Source organism: Bombus huntii, chromosome 4 (assembly GCF_024542735.1).
Source record: "Bombus huntii isolate Logan2020A chromosome 4, iyBomHunt1.1, whole genome shotgun sequence".
NCBI lineage: Eukaryota > Metazoa > Arthropoda > Insecta > Hymenoptera > Apidae > Bombus > Bombus huntii.
In genome coordinates, this window is record NC_066241.1 from 12,101,820 (window position 1) to 12,122,063 (window position 20,244).

General features: G+C 40.6%; 3 protein-coding genes across 5 annotated transcripts in view; 2 read left to right on the top strand and 1 right to left on the bottom strand.

The window, feature by feature from the left end:
* LOC126864698 (monocarboxylate transporter 10-like) overlaps positions 1 to 20,244 on the bottom strand; it is a 310,627-nt gene that overhangs the window by 160,244 nt on the left and 130,139 nt on the right. The gene's annotated exons all lie outside the window — the stretch shown is intronic.
* Positions 1,885 to 4,793, top strand: LOC126864562 (nose resistant to fluoxetine protein 6-like). Its single transcript, XM_050616015.1, has 9 exons — positions 1,885 to 2,017; positions 2,513 to 2,757; positions 2,994 to 3,187; positions 3,310 to 3,431; positions 3,577 to 3,819; positions 3,916 to 4,123; positions 4,203 to 4,368; positions 4,607 to 4,702; positions 4,776 to 4,793. Exons 1-9 carry the CDS (start codon positions 1,885 to 1,887, stop codon positions 4,791 to 4,793), a joined length of 1,425 nt encoding a protein of 474 aa, XP_050471972.1.
* On the top strand, positions 4,786 to 6,179 carry LOC126864715 (nose resistant to fluoxetine protein 6-like). Its single transcript, XM_050616322.1, has 4 exons — positions 4,786 to 4,905; positions 4,983 to 5,157; positions 5,290 to 5,432; positions 5,516 to 6,179. Exons 1-4 carry the CDS (start codon positions 4,852 to 4,854, stop codon positions 5,636 to 5,638), a joined length of 495 nt encoding a protein of 164 aa, XP_050472279.1. The 5' UTR covers positions 4,786 to 4,851; the 3' UTR covers positions 5,639 to 6,179.

A 20,244-nucleotide genomic window follows, 5' to 3' on the forward strand; every position in this document is an offset into this window, starting at 1 on the left:
ATCAGATCCGAAGGCTAAAAAGACAATACCCTTTAGATTTAAGCATTAGATTCAACTAGAATCAAACATACTCTAAACTCTTATAATCCAAGTTACAGTATCACGCCAAAATAATTTACTTGTAATTCTCAATGACAATTGATTGTAAAAAGTCTCCCAAATAAAAAAAAAATGTGTAACGCGTGAATCACGTAGCGGTAAAAGTCGATGAAATAACAAACCGGTCAAGATTTTATCCAGCCACGCATATGAAAGTGGAATGTTAATTGGTCGCAACCAGCGAACGTACACTCCTCGCCAAAAAGATAGTCGAGGTGTGCTATCTTTAATTTCTCAACGACAAGTGTAAAGTTTTTCGTCTGTAACGTATAATATATAACGTTTGTTGAAAATAATTAAAAACATTATGAGATTTAGTGTGTAACAAAAAAAAATTGTTTTATTTTAAGAACGAAATAATAGCACACTCTGTTAGTATGTTTAAAAATTGCTCAGTAGTTCATGATCTATCAACGAGTAAAGATTACAGTGCAATATTATATAACTTTATAAGAATAGGAGGCGGAGAAAAATTAAACGAGTCTGAAAAAAAGCAAATTCTTAAACTAAAACAGCAACAGTTATCAGTAGCAGAAATATCGAAAGTAATAAAAAGATGTCGTAAAGTAATACACAATTTCTTAAAAAATGTTGAAGATTATGGCAATTTTGCGTGTAGCTTCCAACTCGAGTTAACAACGAAGCAAATAATTGAAAAATCTAGTGTTAGTGCCAGTGTTTCAAGTGTTCGTCGAGTTCTACTATCCTGCAAAAATATCAAGAAGCTAGAATTGAAAAAGAAACCTTCGTTAACAACGAAACACAAAGCAGAACGTTTACGCTTTGCAAAAGAAAGAATGCATTCGAAAAAGAAATGGAGAAGAGTACTATTTTCAGACGAAAAAGATTCAGTTGCATGGTCCTGATGGGTTCCAATATTATTTTCATGACGTAAGAAAAGAGACAATATCACTATTTCAACGACAAATGGGAGGAGGCAATGTGATGGTTTATTATTAGCATGATGGTTATTTCGGTAAGACAAGTATCAAGTTCATCGATGGGAGAATGAATAGTGTCCGATACATAAATGTAATCAAAGAACAAATAAATAATCATGCAGAACGTATTTCTGGAACTGACCAAATCTTTCAACAAGATAATGCATCTGTAGTCTGCACACTCTCAGGGCCTATTATTAAACGTACCTATTACTAAATAAGTATATATGTTTGATAAGTAATTATTGTCAGTTACAATTTATGTTGTTTATTATTTTTTTTACTGTACATGTGCTATAATTTCGTTCTTAAAATAAAACAATTTTTTTGCTTACATACTAAACCTCATAACATTTTTAATTATTTTCAACGAACTGCATATTCATAACTCATAATGTTTTAATATTACACGTTACAGACGAAAAATTTTACACGCCATATTGAGAAATTAAAGATAGCACACCTCCGCTATTCTTTTGGAAAGGAGTGTCACAAGTAAAATGATAGCGATATTTTACATCATCAATGATGTGTCCTGTATCGAACACGCATTATCATGCTTCAATTTCATCGGAAACCGTGGAGTCTCTCGAGCTCCATTCGCCATTCGAAACCCGTTCGACGCAGTCGTATTTTCGAACATAGTACCGACATAGTACATTATTCCGAACAAGAGAACAAAATACATTCGCGTGGCTGCCGATATTCCTCTATAATCAATTCTAATAACCAAGTGTAAATCTTATTTCAAAGTATGAAGTGCGGAAGAATTTCGTGGACATGGTTATCCCTTCTATCTTTAACAAACTTTTACGTGTCAATACAAGCGACCGAACTAGACCCCATGATCACGAAGAAGCTACTTCCAGTGTACGCGGTTTTGGAAAATGCTGATCTTCTAAATTCCAGCAGCTGTCGGACCCAGATAGATGTATTTCGAAATGCGGTGAATAACCAGATACTTTGGGCTCTAAGAGGTTAATAGAACTTTTGAGATATATAGCCGAATTCGGTTTCGCGAAGCTACCACCAGTCAATCACAGCGAAAGAAAAGAAGGAAGCAAACTAAACGAAATACGTACAACCGACCATGATTCAAAAAGATGTATACCGTGTTTGCGATTGTGTTTAGTGACATGTTCTCGGTGAACACGTTTATACCGCGGAAAATTCGAATCAAAAGCGATAGAAACAATTCTTGTGCAACCGCGAAGATTCTTCTGATTATGGTACCATCACGCTACGTGTTTTATCGAGCCAACTCCCGACTTTGCGATTTTCCTCCTACGTTGCATAAGAAACTAGTTCCTTCGTATAGGGCGTGTAAAAGCTGCGGTCGTCGTCGTCATAGTTTTTCCAATCAGCCGATGTTGTTGGCTTCAAACGGTGCGATTAATTTTCACACCGCTCCAGACCCTTATCGCAAATTGCAGCCCGAGTTGTTACCAATGAGATATCATGTGTTTTTTAAGCGTTGGATATCAGTGGAGTGCCATCCAGAGGATTTGTCATCGGGAACAATCATTGGTTAGGAGACCCACAAGATTGCAAGCATTTCTCTGAAAATCGCACGCTATTACTATCAGAGAAAGTACGAAAGAACAATTCGATATACCGGAACCCGAATGAAGAGTACTCACCTTTTGAGTTTCGTTTTTTTATTGCACGTGCGCGGCACAATAGCACTGTGCAATATCATATAGAAGTAGAAGACGAAGTAAGCAAATGGATATTCTAGAATTAGTATCTCAATTGTATATCTCTAACGATTTAAGTTCCAATGCGAATTACAATCAGTATGTAGCCAGTTTGTGCAGTCTATTAAGAATTTATCGCATTAAAATAATATTAATAGATGATATCATTAATATTAAAATATTTCATGAAATTTACGTGCGAATTTTTACGGTCACGACGGAAGATCAGAAATTTGAGAAACTGCATTCATTTTAGGATTTGATCACGCTTGGACTTTGCTTACCGGCATCCTGCAGCATAGGCGATGTTGCCACTATGCTCGATAAAGTATTTCGTAATGAGACACTTTTCATTGGAAAACTTTTTAATATACATCTCAAGCTCATCGAAGTCTCCGATTTGATGGATAATCGTCAATGGCTACTCTCTGCGAAAATGATCTCCATCATGTACGTACATTTCAAACTCGTAATTTGAAACTTGAATTTTTGTCACTTCAGATATATATTACATATGTCAAGATCTGCATCCGATAAAATGCCATGTAAGAACTTAAAAATTCTGATTACAGAGGAGTTTTGTTATCGTTGTGTGCTACCGTAATAGCGGCCACAATATACGACGTTTTCCTCCATCGAAAGCGTTTAAATAAAGAAAGGGGGAAGCTGACGTTCGAAAGTACCAACGGGATAGGTAACCCACACATACATTGATACTTGATATTAACTATTACTTAACACGAAACTGCGCTCACGTAACCAATTTTAATTATTTTTATCGCCTCGAGATGGAATGGGAATCACGGAAATGCATATAACGTAAGGTTAACTTTGAATAGAATTGGAGAACATAAAAGAAGAGAAACGCGAAACCGGCAATGAGGAATCGGCACCCCGCGAGTCGGAGCAGCTAAATCGTATCAGCAAACATCTTCTGTGTTTTTCATTTCTCACCAATGTAAAAGAAATATTTAAGCCGGAAAAGGGTGGTAATAATCTGCGAGTATTCTACGGCTTGAAAACATTGACAATGGTGTGGATTATTCTGGGGCACATAGTGTTCTACGCATTTCACGTTATGAGTAAGAAACGAATTTTAACGATGTTTTAATTTTAATACTCCGATCCGATTTCTGATCTACCATGTATTTTTTTAATACAATCACTTATGTATACAGGTAACAAATGGCTTGTATATATACTGGCTGAAAGTTTACTCTTTCAAATCATAAGCAACTTCACATTATCGGTGGATGCATTTTTCTTTATGAGTGGTTTTCTGTTATCATATTCATTTCTGAAGGAACGACGAAAATATCAGGGAATTCCGCCTATAGCAAAGAGGATGAACGAATTTTTTCAAAAGATTGTCAAACGATATATAAGGTATAGTATAGTATCAATGCTTGATTAATTCTATCGATGAGATTTCGATGATAATAAAATAAATATATTAACTTCGAAGGCTTACACCTGCATATTTCGTCGTTATATTAATCGCGATATTGAATTTTACCTGGCATCATCATGTCTCAGCGCTTCTTCCCGTTGAGCATCCAAATGCTAAGTGTTCCAAATATTGGTGGACTAACATACTTTACATCAACAACTTCTATAGATGGGATGAGCTAGTACGTATACTTTCTCAGATAATCTATTGCAAATATCGGTCGCGTTATTGCAAAAGAATCGTTTCGGAGAGAAGTACTGTTTGCAGTGTCTCACATGGAGTTGGTACCTGCCCAACGATATGCAGTTCTTCGTATTTGGAAGCTTTCTTCTAACTTTATCGATCACGTGAGTTTCTAATTTCGTTCTTTGATCCCTTAGAACCCATTTTTACCTGGGCTCTAAAATCGACTGTTTCAGGCATTACAATATAGCCGTGGGTATAGGTGTTGTTGCGCTAGTTTCATCGATAGGATCACTAGTTTACACGGGGTACACTCTGAATTACCAGCCTACGTAAGCATACAAAATATTTAACATTCTTTATAACATAAGGAATTTGTAACTATACTTATATTCACTTTTCTAGGTTGGACGAACAATATAAGACAGCGACATACTGGTATATAAAACCGTGGTGTAGAATACCGCCATACCTCATCGGAATGGCCACATGTCACCTTCTTACAAAATGGAATTACAAATTGCATTTTTCAAAAGTAATGTATACTTTGTTTGTTCGTTATACTTATATTTTTCTGCATCTTTCAATAGCGTGATTAATTTTATGTTTCAGATAACCTTAATCGTTGGTTGGTCCGTGGCAATTTTATGTAATTGTTCGATTCTCTTCGGACTCGCGAACAAGAACATATCTTTAGGTCTCTCCGTTCTTTATCTGGCCCTCAGTAGAACATGCTGGGCATTAGGTATTGCCTGGCTTGTAGTTGCATGCACTACGAATAATGGCGGTAAGTAGATATTTTTCATGTCACTCAATAATACGTTAATGTCATTCTAGTTATCGTAAAGATACTCTTTGAGTAATGCGAATTATTTAACATTTTGTGAACTACACTCAAGTATATTTGTTACGTTTGCAGGTATCGTGAACAAAATCTTATCGCTGGATATTTTCGTCCCTTTCAGTAAATTAACGTATGGCGTTTATCTCATAAATTGTATTATTATCCTTTCGTTATATTCGTTAGATAATTATCCTCTCTTTCTCTATTACACCAATATTGTAAGTATGATAAGGTAGTTTCATTCGAACAATTTCAAAGTAATATGAATCCTATGTAATAATAACATATTATGTTTTTTCAGACCTATACTGCCATTACAGTGATTATTTGTAGTTTCATTGCTGCTATTGTTCTGTCCGCAACAGTAGAAATGCCGTTTATATCACTCGTTCGACTGTATAGTAATCCGGCAAGTATGAAATAATCATATACTAATACATATTTTTAAGCCCCTCAGTTAATAAAGTGATGAAATTACTCTCTCGATATATGCACTTTGTCTGTGTGTCCGTCTGCCTGTCTCTCTCAATCTTGAAACATTTCTATTTATTATGATGTTCTCTGGAACCACAATTGGGAAAATAGCGTCTGTTGTTTAACGTAGATGTCCAGCATTATATTGTATCGTATAGTGTATTACATATCTTTCTTCCTTTCTTTCCCCTTTTTTCCCATTTCTCTTCCTGTCTATTTTGTTGAAGTGATTCTCACTTCTAGGAAAACTCTACATCTTCTCTAGTGTTTAGTTATCTTAGTCCTCGAAGCCATCGAAAATCAATTTGAAGGGCCTCTCGGCCTCATAGCCTTTTCTAGGAACATAGGAACATGTCATGCACGGAAGATGTACCGGGCTATAGACAAACCAGTTCTCGTAATTATATAAATACCCATAGAGCTATCACGTAAACTTGAAAGTTATATGATGAAAACAAGATAGCTAAGCCGTAACGTTTTTAATTTAAACTACTTTTTGATATCTTGATATTAAAAAATCTAATTATATTTGTTACATAGTTTAAAAAAACACTAACTTTGTAAATTAAAAATTTAACAAATTCATTAATATAACAAACTTAATATTTATTTATATATGCATATTTAATATATATTATATATTCCAAAAAATTATTTATATTTAAACTTTTTAAACATTTATATACACTGCAATGAAAACTTTACTGATTTTAAATTATTTAATATTCATAAACCTAAATATTAATTTAATACTAATTATAAATTATTTTGTATTTAAATATTTTTCCCCCATTAAAAAAATTAATATACCTAATTTTTTATATTCTTTTTATAATAATAAATATTTTAACATTAAAACAAATAATTACATTAACTTTATTTATTTTATTAATTCTTTTTATTATTGTTTCTCTAATTATATTTTCTTACTTTATTTGCTTAGTTAATAAAATATAAAAAAAAATAATTATTTAAAATTAATATTAATCTTATTTATATTATTTATTATAATTATTCAAATAAAACAAATTAAAATAGTATTACAAAATTTAAATTTTTCTAAAAATAATAAAATAAATATTATTAAAAAATTATATTTAAGACCTAATTATTGTATTTTATTAATGTTTATTATTTTTTTAATTATAATATTACTAATTATAACAAAAATTTGTTATATTAAAAATAAAAATCTTCGAGCAATAAAATGAAAAAAGTAATTTCAATAATTTATAAAACTCATATATTTAATTCACCTTTATCATTTATTAATTTACGTTCCCCAATTAACATTAATTATTTATGAAATTTTGGATTAATTCTTGGAATATTTTCAATAATTCAAATTGTTTCGGGATTTTTTTTATCTATACACTTTGCTTTTTTTTTTATTAAACTCTGTTTTTCTCATAATATTCACAATTGAGTATACACTGATCAAGTACGCGACTGGTCTGAGGGTAGAAACCGGTAAAGATATGTTGACTATTCCAAGGACACAGTATAAATGAAGTTTTACTGACGATACTGTGTCTGAGGTAATCTGGAGATGGGTGTGTCTAAGGACACGGGACCATCGGATTTGTTGACAATTTCGGTTAGGAAAGTGAGGGCAGTAGACACCGCTTCTAATTGGATAATAAGAAGGGCGGTGATACTTGTACAAAAAAGACACTTGTTTAGTCCGAAGGACCTTAATTATGAAAATGCCAAGACCCATGGTGGGTCCTTAAGACTATTGAACATACGCGCCAAGGATGTGCAGATATCTGGCTGCCATCTTGTCCGCGGTGTGTGGGCTGGTCACTGATGTGGATTGATGTTACAGGGTCATGGCTTCGAAACTCTATTGTAAACTAACGCTAGTAGCGTGCGAATCTGGAATAGTATACACTGTACTTATACTTCTATTTATACTTACTCAAATATATTTCTATTATTTATTCATTCACGCATTCCTCTTTATTCAATTTCGAGATAAACCTCAACATATTTCAAAACAAGCTCGCATTTGAAGTGTCACAGTACTAATCCTTGATCACCGAATTATTAACACAGCCGCTCAAAATTGCACTGTTTTCTACACTTCTTCCATTATTCCTATATCCTGATATATTTTACGAGCTAATCTTGAAATCCTGATTTTATGTTACTTCGTATATAACACTATACTTTTTTATTAAATGTGAACATACACGTAAAAACACGATGTATAAATTATATTCGATTTAAGAATAATTAAAACTTTAACAATTCTTTCCAAGGGAACAGCTGAGTTGCTACGACCCAGTTCCCTTGAGATCTATTATCTCCACAATGAATACAATACGTTATTATTAATAACAAAAGAAAAACAATAAAAAAGAATTTGATCGTGAAAACCCCGCGACTCGCCACTGTAATTAAGAAGGAAAAAAATAATGGGAAGAAAATAAAACGATGGGGCAAAGTATCGAGTCGGCGAAATTTCAAACAAGTTCGGATATTCGTCAAAAATGGAGAAAACGACGTAAAATTTGAAAGATCTTAGAAGCCTACTTTACAATTAGTGAACAATACGATTTTGTTCGCGTCAAATAAAACTCATTCACGAGTAATTTTTATGTCCCTCTCAGAATCTAGTTAGACGAATGCAAATCTAAGAAACGGTCGTTCGTTACAGGATGAAAGCCCTTTCGTCGAAGAAGTACATCGTTTCAGGAAAAGATTTTTACTTTTTAGACGTGAAGTACGTGACGGTGAAAGTCGATAAAGTAACAAACCGGTCAAGACTTCACCTAGCCCGCGTATAAACCTCGACCTTGAAACTTCTTTAATGCGTTGCACAAGAAACTAGTTCCTTCGTACGGCGCGAGTAAGAGTTACTATCGTCGTCGTCATAGTTTTCCCGATCAGTTGATGCTGTTGGTTTCAAACGGTGCGCTTAATTTTCACACCGCTTCAGATCCTTATCGCTAATTGTATCACGAGCAGTTTCCAATGAGAGTTCACGTGTTTTTTAAGCGTTGGATTACAGTGGAGTACCATCCAGAGGATTTGTCATCGGGAATAATCATTGGTTGAAAGCGATAATAGTGAAGAGAAGAGCAGCAGAAGAGGAACGACAGAGAGGGAGCACAGCAAGGAAGCAAAGGCCAAAGAAGGATAAGCGTTAAATATACTTATATTTAGACAGATAAATACAATGTAAGAGATGTAATCTGGAAGTCGTCCAACGCCGAAAGGCACGGACTAAAATAAAATAAAATAATAATAATAATAATCATTGGTTAGGAGACCCACAAGATTGCAAGTTTTCATTGGAAAACTTTTTAATATACATCTCAAGCTGATCGAAGTCTCCAATTTGGCGGATGATCATCAATGGCGACTCTCTGCGAAGATGATCTCTATCATGTACGTAAACTTCAAGCTCGTAATTGAAAACTCGATTTTTTGTCTAGCCAGATTTATATTACATACGTCGAGATCTGCATCCGATAAAATACCACCTAGGAACGTTAAAATTATGATTACAGAGGAGTTTTGCTATCGTTGTGTGCTACCGTAAAAGCGGCCACAGTATACGACGTTTTCGCCCATCGAAAGCGTTTAAATAAAGAAAGGGGAAAGATTACGTTCGAAAGTAACAATGCGATAGGTAAGCTGCACATACATTGGTACTTGATATTGACTATCACTTATCACAAAACTATGCTCACGTTACCAATCTTACTGATTTTTACCGCTTCAAGTTTATTACATGGCAATGTATGTGACGTACGGATTACTTTGAATAAAATTGGAGAACGTAAGAGAGCAGAAACGCGAAACCGACAACAAGGAACCGGCACTCGCCGAGTCGGCAAAGCAGAATCGCATCAGCCAACATCTTCTGTGCTTTTCAGTTCTAACCAACGTAGAGGAGATATTTAAGACGGAAAAGAGTGAAGATAAACTACGCTTATTCTACGGTTTGAAAACGGTGACTATGGTATGGATTATTCTGGGGCACATATTATTCTTCGGATTTCATGTTATGAGTAAGAAACGAATTTTAACGATGTTTTAATTTTACTACTCCGATCCGATTTCTGATCTACCACGTATTTTTTTAATACAGTCACTCATGTACACAGGTAACACATGGCTTGTATATACAATGGACGACCTTATACTGTCGCAAATCATAAGCAACTTCACATTATCGGTTGATACGTTTTTCTTTATGAGTGGTTTTCTGTTATCATATACATTTCTGAAGGAAAGACGAAAATATCAGGGAATTCCGCCTATAGCAAAGAGGATGAATGAATTTTTTCAAAAGATTGTCAAACGATATATAAGGTAAAGTATAGTATCAGTGCTTAATTGATTCTATCGATGAGATTTTGATGATAAAATAAATACATTAACTTGGAAGGCTTACACCTGCATATTTCGTTGTCATACTGATAACGATATTGAATTTTACCTGGCATCATCATGTCTCAGAGCTTCTTCCCGTTGAGCATCCAAATGCTAAGTGTTTCAAATATTGGTGGACTAACATACTTTACATCAACAACTTCTATAGATGGGATGAGCTAGTACGTATACTTTCTTAGCTAATTTATTGCAAACATCGTTCACGTTACTACAAAAGAATTCGTTTCGGTGAAAAATACTGTTTGCAGTGTCTCACATGGAGTTGGTACTTGTCCAATGGCATGCAGTTCTTCGTATTTGGCAGTTTTCTTTTAATTTTATCGATCACGTGAGTTTCTACTTCCGATTTTTAATCCTTTAGTGCCTAGTCGTACCTGATCTCTAATATCAATTATTTCAGGCATTGCCATGGGCATAGGCATTGTTTTGTTACTCTCATCGATAGGATCACACGCTTACACGGGATACACCCTTATTTACCAGCCTACGTAAGCATACAAAATGTTTAACATTCTTTATGACATAAGGAATTTGTAACTATACTTATATTCACTTTTCTAGGTTGGACGAACAATATAAGACAGCGACATACTGGTATATAAGACCGTGGTGTAGAATACCGCCATACCTCATCGGAATGGCCACATGTCACCTTCTTACAAAATGGAATTACAAATTGCATTTTTCAATAATGTATATTGTTTGTTCGTTAGACTTATATTTTTCTGTATCTTTCAATAGCGTGATTAAATTTATGTTTTAGAAAAGCTTAATCGTTGGTTGGTCCTTGAAAACTTTATGCAATTGTTTGATTCTCTTAACTCGCGAACAAGAACATATCTGTGGCGGATCGGTATCAACAGGACGCCGACAGGTCGAGGCATCAACGCGGCGCAACACCTCCTGGGCGATCCGCGGGTACCAACCGCCTAAACCAGAGGGTTACTACGACGACGAGTCTGTCTGTCTCGCTCGCGGTCGAATATACGGGCGCACGATATAAATACCGCACATAGCGAGACTCCCTCTATGTCTAAGGCAGGGACTACCGGGCATAGTCTTACTGACGAGTCCACCGGTAGTCCCGGGACGAAACGCTCATTCCGTTTTCAGCTAGCTCCAACACACCTTCCTTACATATCCTTAGGTCTATCCGTTATTTATTGGACCCTCGGTAGAACAGGCTGGGCATTAGGCATTGCCTGGCTAGTAGTTGCATGCACTACGAATAATAGTGGTAAGTCGATATTTTTCAGGTCACTCAGTAATGCGTTAATGTCATTCTAGTTATCGTAAAGATACTCTTTGAGTAATGTGAAGAATTTAACGTTTTGCACACTACACTCAAGTTTATTTGTTACGTTTGCAGGTTTCGTGAACAAAATCTTATTGCTGGATATTTTCGTCTCTTTCGCTAAATTAACGTATGGTCCTTATCTCCTTAACCCTATTACTGTACTTTTGGCTTACTCTTTAAATTATTATGTTTTATACGTTAATATCGTCACCTTTGTAAGTATAATGAAACTATTTCATTCCGGTAATTTCGACGTAATATTAGTATCATGAAATAACGTTTCTGCTTTTCAGGGCATTTACTCCATTACAATGATTACTTGTAGTTTCAGTGCATCTATTCTGTTATCCGCAACAATCGAAATGCCGTTTATATCACTTCTCTGATTGTATTTTAGTGCACGAAGCAGAACCAATGAAGTTGGTAGCAAAAATTAGTCTCAGTCTTCCAATTAGTAAACTTGTGGCAAGAAGTTAGTCTTTCATGTGTCGAAATATTGAAAAATATATCTTTATCACAGTGATCTCTTAACTGCATGTAAGTGATTGTTTCATAAAATCTCCTGGTTCGTTATTCATAATGTTGTTTAATTTATTAAAATACCTGGGAAGACGAATTAATTAAGAGAATCACTTGCGGAAAAGTTTTACACGCTCATCTTTATTGATGAGGATATTGTACATAGGAAAGTAATTTGGACGACGTAAATAAGGTTATATACAAATAAATATAGATCACTGAAGGAAGAGAAAAGGTATTTGCCGCGCAGTACACGGCGACTTTCTCGTAGTTGTTTTTCGTTCCTAACACTGTCATTTGCCTTGCATGTTTAAAAAAAAAAGAGACTTGGAGAACATGATAAAAAACGCGTAGACAATGTTACAAGTTCACGTCACAAGACCATAAGGTAAGCACAGAATGATCGAAACCAAGGAAACGATACCGTCGTCAACTGACCCCATGAAGGACAGAAGAGAAGACAGAGAAGTCCGACACAACGACTGTGAGGAGAACGACCCGGAGGAGGCTATGGAGACGGAGCCTTCCCCGACCTGAGCGGAAGAAGAGGAGAAGGACCGCTGCTCCTGCAGTGCAATCTTAACCGCCGGGCTCAGGACTTAATGTTCCAGAGCCTGACGGAGCGGCGGATTGCTCCAACGGCAGTGGCCGAGCCGTACAGCATTCCCGACGCGTCACGAGGCGCTGGGGATCTGAACGGTTCGGTCGCCGTGTTCTGGACCAGGATCGCAGGGAGTCCCGCTTGCTCGGTGATCGAGCGGGGACGGGGCTTTGTGGCCGTGAAATGGGGCGACCTGGCAGTGGTGGCCGTCTACGTGTAGCCCAACATCAGCCGGACAGAATACGCCTCCTTCCTGGACGGGCTCGCGGCTTGCGCAAGGCGTTTGGGCGCCTGTCCGTCACTGGTTCTCGGGGACTTCAACGCCCACTCAACGGAGTGGGGCTCTCGCAGGAGCAACGGAAAGGGGCGCGACGTACAGGACTGGGCGGCCGCACTCGACCTGCGGCTTATGAACCGGGGGTCGTCCAGCGTGGCGTGGAGAGTCCATAGTGGACCATAGTGGACCTCACATGGGCAAACCCTGCCGCATCCGTGTTTCCGGTTGGGAGGTTTTCCCGGAGGAGACCCTCTCGGACCACCTCTACATCTTGATGGAGGTGCCGGTTGGCGGCGCGATGGGCGACCGTTCGTTGGGTGCGCGCGGGCCCATCGGCCCACCAGGAAGGAGAAGAAGATTCCCGCGGTGGGCGATGACCCATGGCGGCGGCCGCTATAGCCGTCGCTTGGTTAGAAGAATCCAGGACCGACGAGGACGCGGAAGCGGGAGCGACCCGGCTGAGGCGCGACATCCACGCGATCTGCGATTCGTGTATGCCGCGGTCTGGAGCCCCGCGTCGCGCCGGCGCTGTGTACTGGTGGTCCGAGGAGATAGCTCGTCTCCGCGAGACATGCATCCGCGCCCGGCGCCAGTACACCAGATCCCGCCGCAGGTGGCGGGTGGACGAAGACACGGTGGCTCGTCTGTAAGAGGCCTACAGCGAAGAGCGAAGGCTCCTGCAACGAGCCATCAAGGAGGCGAAGAGGCGGACCTGAGACGAGCTTCTGGCCAGCCTCGACTCTGACCCCTGGGGGCGCCCTTACAAAATGGTATTGAACAAACTCCGTCCATGGTCACCTCCCTTAACGGAGAGCATGGACCCTCGATTCCTGGACGAGGTCGTCGGCACCTTGTTCCCGGGAGCAGCGGACGAGGAGATGGCAACCCTACCGAAGAGGAGGAGCAGGAGCCTCAACCGCCAGAAGAAGAACCACGTGTCTCCGCGGGAAGATGGAGCCCGGAATCGAGGGTCACCGAGGAAGAACTGGCCGGAGCCGTCGGGAGGATCGGAGCGCGGAAAGCACCGGGTCCCGATGGAGTCCCGGTCCGCCTGTGGAAGGACGTCGCCGGCGTCTTGGCCCCGAGACTAATGCGTCTGTTCGACGGATGCCTGTCTCGGGGTGGATTCCCGCGTCGTGAAAGGAGGGGCGGATGGTCCTGCTGCCGAAGCCGGGGCGCTCCCCGGACTCGCCCTCCGCCTTTCGGCCGGTGTGCCTTTTGGACGAGGCGGGCAAGCTGCTGGAGAGAGTGGTGGCTGCCGGCCTGGAGTCGCATCTGTCCCGGAGTGTGCCCGGACTGCACGACGGCCAGTTCGGTTTCCGGAGAGGGCGGTCTACGACCGACGCTATCGCCCGCGTCCGCTCTCTTGTCGAGGGGGCCGAGCGGCGTGGTTACGTGGCGCTGGCCGTGTCCCTGGACGTGATCAACGCCTTTAACAGCATCCCCTGGGACAGGATATGCCGGGCCCTCGAATTCCATCGGGTGCCCGCGTACCTGCGGGGTGTGATCCGGGCGTTCCTCCGGGACCGGAGTATCGTCTATACCGTTCGGGGCGGAGGGGTGACCGGGAGGGCTGTACACCGCGGGGTCCCGCAAGGTTCGGTGTTGGGTCCGTTGCTGTGGAACATCGCGTACGACGCAGTGCTTCGAACGCCGATGCCTCCGAACTCGACACTGACGTGCTACGCCGACGACACGTTGGTGCTGGTCTGGGGCACGGCATGGGGTAGAACCGTCCGTCTGGCGGAGTTGGCGGTGGCCTGCGTGGTCGCCGAAATCAAGGGATTGGGACTGAGGGTGTCCCCAGAGAAGTCCGAGGTAATGTGGTTTTGCCGTAAGCCCGATCACGGGACGCCTCCAGCGGGTTATCGCCTGAGGTTGGAGGGGGCTGAGATCGGAGTCGGAACCAGCATGAAGTATCTGGGCCTAACCCTCGACAGCCACTGGACCTTCAGCGCTCACTTCGAGCGCCTGGCGCCGTCTGTTGGGGCGACCTTAGGACGTTTGCTGCCTCGGCTGGGCGGGCCCAACGTCGGAGTGCACCGGCTGTACGCCGGCGTGGTGCAATCGAAGCTCCTCTGCGGAGCTCCGATCTGGGCAGAGGACCTGATGACCAACCGTCGCAGTCTCCTAGCGATCAGGAGGCTGCACAGGACGGTGGCCATCAGGGTAGTGAGGGGCTTCCGCACCATTTCTGCGGCGGCAACGGCGGTGCTAGCCGGGTTTCCCCCGTTCGAATTGCAGGACCCTGAGATGTCGCGAGATTTACCTCCACACTCGGAGTGTGTCGGGCGGGGTGGGCCCAGCGGGCGCCGACGTCAGGGTTCGGACTCAGCGAGCTTTGCTCGACAGATGGCGCGCCAACCTCGACACGAGAGCGGGTGCACCGGGGATAAGGGTCCTCGGGGCCGTCCTTCCAAACTGGGACGTTTGGTTGGACGGCGGCGGACCTCCTCTGACGTACAGGGTGACGCAGGTGCTCACCGGACACGGCTGCTTCGGTGAGTATCTGCACCGAATCGGGAAGGAGGCGACCGCGCGCTACCACCACTGCGATGCGAGCGTGGATTCAGCGCAGCACATGCTGGAATACTGCCAGGCGTGGGCGCGGCCGCGCCACGACCTCATCGCGGAAATCGGATGGGACCTCTCGCCGCCGACGATCCTCGAGGCATTGTTGGTAAGCGAGAGAAGGAGGAGGGCCGTGATCTCCTTCTGTGAGCAAGTTATGCTTCGAAAAGAGGCCGCGGAGAGGGTGAGGGTGCGGTACTCTCACCCTGAGAGGATTGACCGGCGAGGGCGCGGCAAAGGCCATGGATGCGCTTCAGTGAGGTACGCTAGGTCCGCCGCGCCCCCCGGTGGGGTGCAAACTTAGGCGCTGGCAGCTCAGCGCCCCGGGGCCCCAAAGCAGCCCAGTAGGGGAACCGGGCTGTTTGACACGGCGGCTCCGGCGATGAGGCGCGGTGTAACAATGGCCACACACCGCTCCATCAAGCGGGGGGGGGGGGGGGTATATCGCCCACACCAGTTCCCGGGCCCCTTTCGATCGCAGCCGGGACGGTCATCGTGGAGGTTTTAGTCGGTTGGAGTCCGGCACTGCCACGCCGGTTTTCCCCAGAAGCGGCTTGGTGTCCGTGCGGATTTCCTCCACGATAATAATAATAATAAAAAAAAAAGAATGATCAAAACCTAATCCATTATTCAGGATTCAAATGCACATAGAATGTTCGAGACACCAAGCTGGAAAGCGGTGTAGCAGCAATGATTATTTGCTGCAAGGAAGAGAAGCTGGCAAAGATTAATTATTATTATGAATAATTGACAGAGTTGTTTTAAGCAGATGGTACATACATTGTGTGCTTGATGTAATATGTCAATTGGAATGTAAGATCAGACTTATCCAAAAAAACATTTGATAATATCTCGGACGAGACATGTTGGCACGGATAAGACAAACTGACTGTTTAATTAAGTATTTTCGAATTCGTGAGGATGGTTGATTTAATGTCACTGGTCATTCTCCTTTCACAAGTGATGAGACCACTGCTCCGGGCATCTGGGTTGCGCAGCGACTCGAAAAATTCATGTCGAAATAAGAAATGAGGAAAAGAGAGGAGAGAAGAGTCACAAGTTGCTGGTCAACGCAGAAAACTGTTAATTTCTTAAGCGATAAAATACGTGTTCAATGACTTCATAACGTTATTATTATTAGGAGAGGCAGAATTTTATGGGTTCAATCATAAAAAGTTGCAAAAATGTATCTATATAAATGGATAATAATATAATAATAATATATAACATATAATATAATAATATAATATAATAATATAGTAATATAAATATAGAATATGAAATAAAGTATACGATAGAATTCTGCCTCGGTGTATTAAATTTGGTCTACAATAAAGTATGCAGGACATTTGTATGGAACACAGACTGAGCAATACAACGGTAGGTAAAAATACCAAATTTCAATAACGTCACGGATCAACAGGTATCCAATCGGAACTCTTCGCAACTTATTTTCGTAAGAAGCGATTCTCAATAGATATGAGGTGAAAGGAAATGAATGTCACGAATAACTACTTGCAATACAGGAGTTTGAGAACGTCAATTATCCCAACTAATTGAGAGATAAAAAAGTTTCTATAAGCTGTTTTTCAGATAATTGATTCGAGAAGAATCAAAATTACGGGAGATATAGAGAATAACACAATCCGTCATAGATATAACGAAATGATCCCTACTAAAATAAATGATTGTATTCCATCTGTCACGTTTTGTACTATCATTCCAACCCAACGTATCTGCATATCTTCATTCCTGTCAATATTGTCTGCAGAAAGAATACATAAAACTAATTTGGCTCGCATTTTCATTTAGATGGTTACATGACATACTCTCAGCGCGGATTAGGTGTGGTTTGTGTGGTACGACTTTTCACGTTTTGCACAACAAAGAAATACAATCTTTTAAACTGAATCTTTTATAAAATCGTAAAACTCCCACACCATTATCGCCAGCAATTAGTAGATAATAATACACATCGCAATAAATCTTTCTCGTAGCGTCTCTTAAAAGATTCAATTACCGTCTGTACCTCTGACTGTATCACCTAAATAGTTATGCGTTACAATTTCACTTCGAATTAGCCAACATTACAAGAATAATTGGGCCGAAATAACTTGTTCCGTCCGAAGAAACAAAACTTTGCGAGAACGACACGGTAACACCCAAAATCATTCCATTGAACATTCGTAGCAGTGTTTTGCATTTCTATGCGCATCGTCGTTTCAATAGCGAAATGCATCATTATGACGAGTTTTCTTTTCAATCTTGTAATTTTTCAATTTAGCGGAGTATGACGGTTCCATCGGACTTAGTATCGTGATTCTGACTAAGAACACTGAGGAATGAATTTATCATAAAATGCTAATTGTGAAGTTTTTGCATTCGGTGTGAAACCAATCAGCGCACGGATGCCGCGTAAGTAGATTCGGCAGCCTCGTATAATCGATCAAATGGAAACGTCGATGGGAGGATTAATGTCGACATTAGAGACGGTTAATTCAGTTTCGTTCGTGACTTCGAATCGTCAACTTCTCCACCAGACTTTGCGTAAGAACAGTTCACTTTCACAGATAGAGTCTCACTGAAACTACTTATTACGATACCATCCTCTCCACCAGACATGGAGTAAAAAAGCAGACATTTTTGCAGAGAATATCGTCAAGGAAAACTAGAAAATCATGCTTTTTCCAATTTATATTGTTGATAAAGTTGTATATGTCATCCCCATCGCTCAATTCGCCAAAGTTTTTCTCCTTCACATTGCAAACAAAACACGACTTCCAAGTTTCTTTTGATGCAACTCTTAGCAGAAACGTCTGCAGTATCGCGCGCCGTCGTTACACTTTCTGTTAGAGTATTATTTTTTTAAATGAATTAAATATGTAAGTAGAAAATGGCCCCACTTTGCTGTTCTTCTCACCTTGGTTCCAATTCACACACATATCAATATTTATAATATTAGCGACAATACATACTATTCTACTCCTGCAATGAGGTAACTGGTACTGTAAGAGCACAAAACATCCGTAAAGTTGACACCCCACAATTTTTTTCAAAATTGGTGCATTTCGGGAACCGTTAGTTCTAGGAAGAAAAGTTTGGCAGGTTCGGTATTGTGTCACAAATATCTACAACGATCAAATACTGACCGAGAAAAACCGAAAAAAATGAAAATTTGCCCAACAGAGTATCGGCGTGCTAATAATTAACGATTTCGGTAAGCCACGTGCCGACAACAGTACTGCAATAATTTAATTGGGGTTCCGTAACTGGGCGATAATCAAGAAGATGAAATAATTGAAATGATTGTCAGCGTCCTACGTCATAAATTGTGCGTTCCTTGATGAATACAGCTACTCATTCCGCGATCTTCCTAAAAAATGTTGGTACCCAATAGATAAACTGAATTTTTCATTCATATTATCGACCATAGTATCGAAAGTGCTACAATGTAGTTCATCGTATAAGAGAGAATAATGGTCATTTGTATGGTTGACCATTTTTTTCATTAGAGATTTTCAATGATCCGAGTGCAAATCCTATTCCAGAGCATGCAGTACGGAAAACTTTCGTCGTGGATATGGTTATCCCTTTTATCTTTAACAAGCTTTCACGTGTCAATACAAGCGACCGAACTAGACCCGATGATCTCAAGGAAGATACTTCCAGTGTACGCGGTTCTGGAAAATGCTGATCTTCTAAATTCCAGCAGATGTCGGACGGAGATAGATGAATTTCGGAATGCAGTGGATAACCAGATACTTTGGGCTCTAAGAGGTTAATAGAACTTTTAAGATATATAGCCGAATTCGATTCCGCGAAGCTACCGCCAGTCAATTACTGCGAAAAGAAAGAAGGAGGCAAGCCAAACGAAATACGTATAACCGACCGTGATTCAAAAAAATGTATATCGTGTTTGCGATTGTGTTTCGTGACATGTTCTCGATGAACATGCTTATACCGCGGAAAATTCGACTCAAAAGCGATAGAAACAACTCCTGTGCAACCGCGAAGATTCTTCTGATCACGGTACCATCACGCTACGTTGTGATTGTGTAAGATGCGTAATTTTTTATCGAGCCATTTTCTGACCTTGAGACTTTCTTCGTACGTTGTACCAGAAACTAGCTCCTTCGTACGCGGCGTGTAAAAGCTATGATCGTCGTCGTCACTATTTTCCTGATCAGCTCATGCTGTTGGTTTCAAACGGAGCGCTTAATTTTCTCACCGCATCAGATCCTTGTCGCTAATTATATCACGAGCAGTTTCCAATGAGAGTTCACGTGTTTTTTAAGCGTTGGATACCAGTGGCGTACCATCCGGAGGATTTGTCGTCGGGAACAACCATTGGTTAGGAGACCAAGGAGGTTGCAAGTTTTTCTCTGAAAATCGCACGGTATTTCTATCGGAGAAAATACGAAAGAACAATTCCATATACCGGAACCCGAATGAAGAGTATTCACCTTTTGAGTTTCGTTTTTTTATTGCACGTGCGCGGCACAATAGCACTGTCCAATATCATATAGAAGTAGAAGACGAAGTAAGCAAATGGATATTTTAGAATTAGTATCTCGATTGTATATCTCTAACGATTCAAGTTGCAATGCGAATTACAATCAGTATGTAGCCAGTTTGTGCAGTCAATTAAGAATTTATCGCATTAAAATAATATTGATAGATGATATCATTAATATTAAAATATTTCATGAAATTTACGTGCGAATTTTTACGGTCACGACGGACGATCAGAAAATTGAGAAACTGCATCTATTTTAGGATTTGATCACGCTTGGACTTTGCTTACCGGCATCCTGCAGCATAGGCGATGTTGCCACTATGCTCGATAAAGTATTTCGTAATGAGACACTTTTCATTGGAAAACTT